Genomic DNA, 10,747 nt, shown 5'->3' on the forward strand with positions numbered 1-10,747 from the left:
GGAACATACTGATGTTTGGCATTACATTTGTGAAGTCTTCAACTTCTGATGTCACCTTTCAAAATGCTCAACAAGTTTGTCTTTGACAGGGGTGCTTTGTTTCCATTTAGTTTTGATGGTTTCATGCTCTCATGTGCCAGCAGTTCACTCCACACCACACACTGGGGTTTCTTTCCCATTCCGACCCACCCAGAACGGTTCCGCAACCCACTTTTGGGTCCCGACCCACCAGTTAAGAAACACTGAACTACACAACACTACCCAAAAAGGTAGGCCTAACACTTTATTTTAGAGAGCACATGTTAATATAACTAGTAATATGTGTCTGCATTAGTGCTCAACAAGGTCTGTATTAGGCACCATTACACATTTATTAGGGTTTATTGAACATTTTCTTATTCTTAATCAATAGGTAATTTATTTTTGGTAAATCTTCAATAAGCAACCAGTTACTCTTGACCTACGATTACTGGTATATAGTATGGATCAATATAGAGAGCTTATGGACTCCTAATTCACTGTCTGAAAAAGTGACTTATAGTGACAGAATAATAACATATTAAGAAACAATGTATTAGAAGGCTATACATTTTCTATTTTGATCCATACTAAATATAATAACCTTAGATTAAGGCCAACTAATTGCTTATTCAGGATTTACCAAGAATAATTCACCTAAATAAGAAATTATTGAATAAAGACCAAATAAATGTCTGACGCTTAATACAAACATTATTGAGTATACATACACATGTATGTATTAATTAATCTTACCTAAAAAGAGAACATGAATTGAAAAAGGAAATCAAGGAAGACTTGTACCCTCCTCAGTGGCATGCAAATACAAATGTCATTTTTCAGAATGACAATTTCAGATCTGCAGTGTATTTCAAGCATGTGATTTAACACAGAGGAAGCTGTAAACCTCCTATTACAAAACCCTTCATTGGCTTCATTCTCCTAACTAAAAAGCCAATAAGCTCTTATATTAGAAGGTTTAGCACTTTGTGAGTTAACTTACCCAGGTTTATCAGTGAACTACCTACTTGAAAGACCCGCGTGGTCTGTAATAATATGTAGAATAATGTGTAAGTCTAACACTTACCGTGACAAGTAGGGGGGTTACTCACTCAGGTGCCAAATCACTGTACCACAGTTACACTGGACGCTATACGCCGATTCAGTGCTTTATACACCCTCATGTGATCACATGACCGATGCGATGGCTGTCCATGCTGGATGGACTGTCCACTAAGTGAACAACAGATGCCCAGCAGAGCAGCCGATGCAGAGCAATGACTGATCAGACATTCCCCCGGCTTTCCATCCTCCCTATTTATAAACCAGCAGCCCCTATGGCCATTGTTACCCTGACCGCAGGCAGGTTAGCAGAAAGCCACCCTGCTAATCCTACCTAGAGACAAAAGCAATGTGCTTCAAGCATGCCTCCCATTCACCTCACACTCAAGGCATTCTATAGTACAGAATTGTACTGTTTAGTTCATTCAAACATTTTGACGAAACTGACACTTGGAGATAACACATACTTTCCACTGCGATTTAGATCTAGCTTTATTTTGCCAGGCTAATCCCAGATAATCAACAATCATCTGACACTCTGTGGTGAGATTAGAAATAGTATAGGCATTATGATCAGGGTTGTGGAAAGGCCAGCGGTATCCAGCATGTTGACAACTTCCTGACAGCTATATTACTATAAAACCTTGTTGATGCTTGTTGACAATTTGTTGAATAGAGTTTGTTAATTTGTGGTAATTTGCAGAAAATTGCTTGTTAAACTATGACATATTGCACTGTGCACCGTTTTGGTTTCAAATGTCACAATGACAGTAATTTATATAAATAATATAGTTATGCTTGCTGTGTACGTTTTTGTTATAGTCGCACACTAGCACGGGCTCATGGGCAGCGTGTCTTCCCGTCACAGAGGTTTGACAGCCAGCTCAGGCCTGCAGGTTCACTGACGCCCACTGATCTTAGCCACGGCATTGACCTTTGACATCTGAGTCTGTGGCATATGGCCACTCTATTTTCCCACTGTCACCTGATAGACTGGTGCAGCAGAACCTCACACATCAACCTCCTCAGGGAGTTCGCCCCAAAGCTGCCCTGTGGCACTAAAAACAACAGAGACATCCATGCAAGAGGCTACAGATGAAAGTATGGCCTTGTCAAGTCTTCGTGTTTTAGATGCCAATCTAGACAGTGGTGAGAGGCCATTAAACCTGTTCATACCCTAGAGGTTCAACTGCTGACAAAAGCATGATTTTGAAATAGATGATAGTCATGCACAGCTAATATAAAACTTGAATTACGTAACCAGTAAATTAGTTTCTACTGTCAGATCCAGTACTGTGAAGCAATAATCCTTTTTCCTGAAATATTTACGATGTTCACCTGAGGCAAAGCCACCTCCATGTGCACCTTTGCTCTTTGTAAGTCCAAAATCCGGCTAAAATACCTGTCCTCTTGGCCACATCCCCAGGCCTGCATCTGTCTCACATTCGATGGCTTCAGTGGGCGGAGGTGCTGTTGTGACCCTCAATCTTCACACCCTGTAAGAGTGACATCCAGTGCCCGGCTCTAAAGCTGGAGCTCATCTCTATGTCCCTCCTGACCAGTGGCACACTGCCCTGCTGCACTTCGCCACCCTGCCAAATCTTTTAATAACCGCTGGCTGCTGAATTCAGATGTGCCCCCCACCGCCTCCGCATCGACCAGCGGCTTTGTGGTTCTTTAGAGGCTCATATGCTAAATCCCCCTCCAAGCTGTTTTCGGGTCCCCAGAACACTGTAAACATCAGTGTCGTGTTTGTTTGCTGGACACTGGTGACCCTCTATTTTGGATTTGTTGTCCCCTTCTAAAGATGTTTTTTTTACATACTGTACCTAGAGCCTGACACCGTAGAAATAGGGTCTCAAAGTTTCGGAATGTGTTTATGCAGTTTGCCCATTAGTTAATTTGTAACGGTTGGGTTCGTCTGTTTGGCTGGATTTTTTTAATTCTATGCCAACTTCTCTGCCGGCCTCATTATGATTCAGCAGTAGTTGTTAGAGTGAGAATGCCATCTATCGTCTCTCAGGTGTAACTGCATGTTGCGGCAAAAAGACACTGGACTGGGATTCTTTGTAAATTAATTTCAGTTGTCATGGTGCATAATGCCCCTGATCCTCTGATAAATGATGTCAATCGTGTCAATCATGAGGATGGTAAGATCTGGTCAGAGGATGGGAAACTGGCTTAAGCCTCACTTTCTCATGGTCAATAAATCATGACCATGCTTCTTAGTAAAGAAACACTGTCCTACTCTGTCCCCTATTTTGTATGTAAGTGTGAGTGTGTGCATAGTGTTAGTGTGTGTTGTTTGGTCTTATTCATTTGAAAATAATTAGTCTTTTCATTTGAAAATACAAAAATACCCACACAATAATCATGGTATGCTAACTTCTAAAAGAAACTACAAGGCATATTCTTGAAAATGTATCCCCAAGAGACAAGAAATACTGTTTTCTGATTTGCTGGCAGGGGGCTATTAATTATGCACATTGGGGCTCCTATGAAGTAGATCTGGTAAAAAAAATGTAATCACTGTCCCATATCAATGTACTGTAAACGATGATTGAACTGACAACAAGCAGGCCTTGCAACAGTTATGCGGTTTCTAAGCTAAAACATTTTTTGTCTCATACTGCAAACATCACCTCTGCATACTGCAAACATCACCATTTGTGTGTGTGTTTGTGTGTGTGTGTGTGTGTGTGTGTGTGTGTGTGTGTGTGTGTGTGTGTGTGTGTGTGTGTGTGTGTGTGTTTGTGCGTGCGTGCATAGCTGATATGACCCCCCATGAACGGAATTCCATGAAACTTGGCATGGGTTTCATAATGATCCTACTCTTCAAATGTCATGCAGTTTTGAACATGTCAGCCAAAGATACCTACGATTTACAACGCCTCATTTTTGCTTTTTTTTTACATCATACCTCAAATTAGTGGATATGGTATGTGTTGACATGGCCCCTGGAGACAAACATACAAAAATAATTTGGTCATCCTAGGCCCTACGATTCTCACGATTTTTACAGAAAACTGTCCTAACAACTAAAAAACTAAACTCTGACTTCGCTAGCGCAGCGGTCATAATTACAGGAAAATCATACATGTTAGTGGAGGGCAATTCCATGCAAAGGTCATCCTTACCATGGAAAAAAAAAGTTGTGCATACGCAAATAGAACTGTTGTTAAAATCTTCATTTAGGTCTATATTTTATTGTTTGTAACTGATCTGATTGAATTTGATGGATAATTACACTCTTTTTACATCATAAATATGGTGTGCAACCATACAGAAACAACATTTTTCACATGGTAATATTATACATATTTAAAAAGTGGATAAATGGACCCAAGGTTCAAACAAATTGTGCCATTTGACAAATTCCAGATTGACAAGGGAATGGTAGAGCAATGTCTATGCTCAGCTTGCCTTAAAGGCACACTATGCAGGTTTTTTAGCTTAATATGCAAGTGTTTTAGCTTAATTTACCTTCATTTAACAGCTTCAGAGTCATTGGAATGGTTATATGACTTTTTTCCGGTTGAATGGTGGCCGTCTCGCTTCCCCCTAGCGCCTGTGAGCGGAAAAACCACCCTTGCAACTGTGGGCCGGTGTTCCAGTTTAGATGGTGAGCAGGTTAACTTGTGATATTTGCATAAAATCCGAGAATATTCAACAAGACCCTGCCTACTTGTTAACAATGCTTTGCTCTGCCTCCGCCCTTCCAGTGCTGGAGATTCACTTTTCACAAGCCTATGTGCGTGACAAAATATGAAGCAAGATCTTGCCGAAAACATGCAGGAATCGCTATGTATAATGCATGTCTGCTTAAGCATCCACACAAAATGTTGTGCAAACAGGAAATGTGTCAAAGTAAATCAGCGAAGGTTTTGTTGGGTTTCGAACATGAGTCTCACTGAGGCAAAATGTTCCAAGCAGTAAGCACTATCACCACTACGCCACAGAGAGCAATGCTTGTCATTAGTATATTAGACTAGTCTACTACCTTACTAGCTATCCTGATGTCCAGGTTAACTGGTGATAGCCTATAACATGAGCAAACACAGCGAATGCATGCCTTGAATAATGCAGATTAATTTTGCCTCAGTAATTTTGCATCACAAACAGTAACAAATGACCCCATCAGCTCGTTTTTTGTGCAGAAACACACATCGTGATTATAATGCGCAAAAATTATGAAGATCACTTGGGCCTCGAACTGCTGACTAAAATAGCAAGCTAGCAGTAATAGTCCACCCTGCTAACCAATTGCACCACTGATTATTTTGTATCTATGCAATAGCATGGTGTTCCTATTAAATAGGTCTATGTTGTCTTGTGACAGCTTATTTGTCAATCGATCCAGATATTCATTATAGCAAACATCTAGGCTAAGTGAATGTTTTGCAACAGGCTGCTGAACGAGCAGTAAGTAGGCTAAACTTTTTTCTAATTTAGGCTACGTGGGAATCTGAAACAGCAACATCTGTCATCAAACTCTCCAGCTACATCAAAGTTTTGTAATATATGCTACCATGATAACCATTTTGTGTCGTCAGATTAGGACCAACAAATTAAATAATATTTAACTCGGTGAAAATAAGTTTCATGTGTTCACTTCAAATCATTAGACAGCTCACTGCATAACTTCACCGAGACATGACACTAAGTTATGATAATTTTTGCACATGACTGACGTGTTTCATATTATTAACCCCCAAAACGGAATAAAGTGTTAGTGGGACATGCCAGTTTGTTGTACCACAGTTAGGTTTTGGTATGTGAGGCAAAGATGAACCTATTTTGTTGTTTTGAGGCTTGCATATGCCCATGTTAAATTGTGATGGCACCAGTTAACATGGGCGTATATTTCTCACTTATGTTACCCTGTGTTAACTTTGACTAACAGTTCAATATATACATAGAAATCTGGCATCAATTTCAGTGGCTTGTAGTGTAGTGGTATAGATGATGTAGAAGCTGATTCAACCAACTTTCTTGTCCATGCGTGGTTCGAATCCCAGCTAGATCGCTAGTTTTAATTTTTTCCATTCATTCAGTATGTGTCATATTTGTGGATAATGCTTAAACGGACATGTATTAGACATACACTGGTGATGTTTTCAGCGATGTCCGTTATATTGTCTCACTTGAAAACACTTGTGAAAATGTAGCCTAATATAAACCTGCACTATCGGAGGCAGAGCAGATTAAGAAGTAGGCAGGGTCTTGTTGAATATTCACTGATTTTATGCAAATATCACCAGTTAAACTGCTCACCATCTAAACTGGAACACTGGCGGGCCGACGGCCTCAGTGTCAGGAAGTATAACGAGTGTAACGAATTGCTTTACTGCATTCAAATACACATACACGCCAGGCACCGGCTAGAAAAAGGTAGCGATGGAGTTTATCAGACATTCGTCATGACAGAGCCAGCGAAAAAGAAGCAAAAACCGGAAATTGCCAATACTGCATAGTTTACCTTTAAAGAGCACAACTCCTTACATTTGTAAGGCTTTTGTTTTTAAGTCAGCAAGTTCCATGGCCATGTCACATCCATAACGTTTTATAGGAAAAGTTTATGCTACACATACAGTGTTGATGCGACAATGTCCATAGTGTCTGTGCAAAGCTGATTTATATCAATGTAAAGTGTGATGACCAAATTGTGCCACTTTCTTGCTTTTAAAACCTTTAATGGTGCGTTATGGATGTGACGTTATGGATGTTACATAATGTGAATTTACAAGACTGGAGACTTTTTTATACCTCAAAGCCGATAAAACGTCTGTTCTGGTGGCATGTCAGTTTTAACGCATTTCACCTTAGTGTTTACAATTGACATTTCAAAGATTATTAGGTTGATCAAAACCACAGGGGCCTCCCTGCGGTTGCCTAACCATTAGCAAAACAAACATAATATTAAAATACCTTCAGTGTTTAGCCTAGCCATAGCCTATTTTCAAGTGGCCTAATAACGAAAATCTGAGCGATTATCTTCCTGTAACTGTCATACTGTTGTTGCACAGTAACTGGATTATCGTGTTATCTGGTGAAGATGGCTGACTTTGCAGCTGGAGTTAACATAGCAACCCCTCTCTGTTGCAGATCTGTTCAGCCTGCCGTTCACGTTAATTTTAAATTTTAAATGTGACGCGATATGCCAGCATTTGAAGTGTCAGGTCCTCTGTAGCTAATATCCACAGAGTAACATAAGTAACGACAGCAATAAACTAGATGTACCGCATAGCGGTACAAAATATGACCGCCTCTCAGTCCTGCATATTCTCTTCGCAAAAATAAATCACGCTTGTCAATTTGTCTCCATTTCCTACTCCTGCAACTCGTGCATATGTGAGTTTGCTTTTGTTTATAAGTGTGTGTGTGTGTGTGTGTGTGTCTGTGTGTGTGTGTGTCTGTGTGTGTGCATGTGCGTATGCGTGCCTGTGTTTGTGTGTTTATGTGTGTGTGTGTGTGTGTCTGCATGTGTGTGTTGGCATGCGCACATGCGTATGCGTGCCTGTGTGTGTGTGTTTATGTGTCTGCATTCATGTGTGTGTGTGTGTGTGCTTGCCTGTCTGTATGTGTTTATGTGTGTGTGTGCTTGCCTGTCTGTATGTGTGTGACTGTGCGTGCGTGCGTGCGTGCGTGTGTGCATGTGCGTGTGTGCACATGTACTTTATGTGTGCAAATCACAAATGAGTGGGTATGGGTTAGGTTGATGCGGGCTCTTGAGACTAACATACCATAAATATTTTGTCATCTTGGGTGCAACGGTTCAGGTAGGGCTAGTTATTTAAGGCCTTAAATTAGGCCTTATTTAAATAAACTCCTGGTGCACTTACAAACTTTCTAATGCTTCGTTATTGGACTAAAGGTCGTAGTTGTACTACTGCAGAAGTTTCGTACCATTCAGGGCATTATTAGTGGGGTAATTTACGAGATAAAAGTTGGTTCCATCACGACTGCAGAACGTCATTAGTTTCTGATAGCGCTACTCGACCAGGGTTCGACCAAGGGAAAAAAGGTTCTGGGAGGGTGTTTGGCTCGGGGTCATGGTGCAAAGGACCCTAGGGTGAAATTACTCCGAACCATCGCTTTAACAAGCTGACTCCAATAAATATTTCAATTATGGGTTTGAAATATCTATCTATCTATCTGTCTATCTATCTATCTATCTATCTATCTATCTATCTATCTATCTATCTATACAAGAGTATCCGGACATGTATGCAGCATAGTCTGAATCACATAAGCTAAATTATATTTCACAAAACAAGCTGACACCATGAATCTTTGGAACGACTTTATTTGAATGTTACCTCAAAATTGGGTATAGTCATACACAAGTAAACAACATCATAACATCCTTTGTTAAACAACCCTTGTTCCTTACTGTAACAAACATAACAAACTGGGGTCCCAGTCCCATAAGTACAAATATAGTCATCTTTTATATTGTGGAACTAATTATTAATAACTAATTATTTGCTAACATCTGGTAGTAACTACCAGAGTAACCTACACTCTTAAAACCAATGTGTTGAAAACAACACAACTTACGTTGTTTTTAACACATCTCTGTGTCCAGATAGGGACAACCCAGTTTGTGTTGTTTCCTTTTTTTATTTGTTACACAATATGTGTTGAAAATAACACAGCTTCCATTGTTTTTTTAACACAGCTCTGTGTCCAGATAGGAACAACACATTCGTTTTAAGAGTGTAGTGTGGGGCATGTGGTGGATTTGTAATTATGCTGCATATTCAGTATACCGTAATTATAGTCAACACAATTGGTCACATGGGCATTGCACAGACCCAGAGACATTTGTCATGGGTGCATCATGTAAATGTGAAAATTGTGATGTCCTTGTTTCCCCTCATCCTCCACTCTGATATCCTCTGAAATAAGAGACAAAATATTAGAAAGGACCGTTAATACAGAAGATGAGGTTAGTGTTCTGTATTTGTTAGTTTAGACTGACAAAAAACATGTAGTTGTTTGGAATAAATACTTCTAGGACAAAATAATATATGTCTGTATGTCCCTCTCCATCTTTCTTCTGACTGTGTGTGTGTGTGTGTGTGTGTGTGTGTGTGTGTGTGTGTGTGTGTGCGTGTGTGTGTGTGTGTGTGTGTTGTGGTTGCTTCCTGAATCATCTACCTGTTCACTGTGCAGGTCCTTTGGCAGCATCGAACATCTTCTTGCGGCCCTCCATACCTGACATGGCCTCCACATTCTTCCTCCAGTCGCTCACCTCCACTGTCTTTTCCTGAGGACACACACACACATACACACATATACACACACACACACACACACACGCAATTTTAACAGATTTCAACAGATGGCATACAATGCTATGCGGTAGTTTTGCCGTTGGTAAAGTGAATGTGTGTCTTGTTTGTCCAGGCCACAGTCAGATCCCTGATGCGCACCTTCTCTGTGTCCTCCTTCTTGACCGACTTGAGGTTGGCCCGCAGGTCCATGGACACCTTGTGCTTGGAGCCCAACAGGGAGCGCAAGATGGCGTCTGCAGACACTCGGACCCTCCGCAGGGCGGGCCGCTTGAACTTGCCCCTCAGGTCCAGCACCTTGATGTTCAGGTCCTTAATCTGGGCGACAGAGCAGAAGAGAGACACACATTCTCTTCCAGTCAGTCACTTTGGCATTACCTATAACAGAGGTTTTCAACCAGGGGTCCGCGGCCCACTTGTGGTCCGTGAAGACATTGCTGGTGGTCTCTAACCATGGATTCAGTAATGTAGTTGCAATGAAGAAATCAGTGTTTTTATTCCGTGGTGGTCCTGGGGTTACGTAATAAGTCAGAATGGTGGTCCCTAGTCAACAATCAGTTGAAAACCCCTGACCTATAAGTTATAGGGTGCTAGAAATGTATTAGTGATGTATCAACGAGCTTTGATACACCCCTAGACTACAGTATATCCAAAAGGTGATGTCGTGCTGTATTTGTATCAAGAACTTCTACTGCAGCAACATATTGAAGCAACAATATGTTGGTGCAGGGAGGTGGTGGGAGAGAGACATAGTGTAGCAGAGTTAAAAAATAAAGTTAATAAGGCAAACAGGACACACGCACACTTCACAGAGAACAATTCAACACAAAAAATCATATTATGTCAGTATTATGATCAGTGTGCCATGATGGAGTGTAATGAGAGTGTGTGTGATGCATGGCCCTCCACACCTCTCTGGTGTTGTGCATGACTTTGGCCTCGATGTCGTATCTCTCCTCGTCCACCACGTCAACCTTGGCGTGCAGCTCTCGGCACAGGTCCTATAAGCAGAAACAACTGTGTGAACAATGTTGCCAAATGGGCAGTCCTCTTTCATCTTGCTTCTCACTATATTTCAATCCAAAACTCAGTACTACAGGACTGTATGTAGCTCTCTGTTTTAGGTGTAGTACGAGAGATGAAATGCGTGCGAAAGATGTGTCAATTCCCATGATGACTGCAGCAGATGATGGGACAGGTGTGGCACAGGTGTGGCACAGGTGTTACTCGGGTGTGACTCAGCCCATTCTGGTGTGATTAGGCAGAGCTGCCAACTCTCACACATTGAGAGTGAGATTCATTCATTTGATTGTCTCCACACGCTCTTACACCAATCAAATGCGTGAGGTTTGGCAGCTTTGGGTTAGGGC

At 41.1% G+C, this 10,747-nt stretch overlaps 1 protein-coding gene across 1 annotated transcript in view; it reads right to left on the minus strand.

Moving 5' to 3' along the window:
• Positions 1 to 8,368: 8,368 nt before the first annotated feature.
• tnni1b (troponin I type 1b (skeletal, slow)) overlaps positions 8,369 to 10,747 on the minus strand; it is a 4,270-nt gene continuing 1,891 nt past the window's right edge. Inside the window, exons 3-6 of the mRNA XM_076268298.1 lie at positions 10,289 to 10,378; positions 9,519 to 9,695; positions 9,244 to 9,352; positions 8,369 to 8,981 (exon numbers count right to left, since the gene is read on the minus strand). Of these exons, the coding sequence (XP_076124413.1) occupies positions 9,248 to 9,352; positions 9,519 to 9,695; positions 10,289 to 10,378 (372 nt within the window). The 3' untranslated portion in view covers positions 8,369 to 8,981; positions 9,244 to 9,247. The remainder of the gene's footprint in view (positions 8,982 to 9,243; positions 9,353 to 9,518; positions 9,696 to 10,288; positions 10,379 to 10,747) is intronic.

This window comes from Alosa pseudoharengus, unplaced genomic scaffold (genome assembly GCF_046254945.1).
Source record: "Alosa pseudoharengus isolate Yale_2024_CS ecotype anadromous, Long Island Sound unplaced genomic scaffold, YU_APseudo_1.1 YU_APseudo_1.1_scf_5, whole genome shotgun sequence".
Taxonomy (NCBI): Eukaryota; Metazoa; Chordata; class Actinopteri; order Clupeiformes; family Clupeidae; genus Alosa; species Alosa pseudoharengus.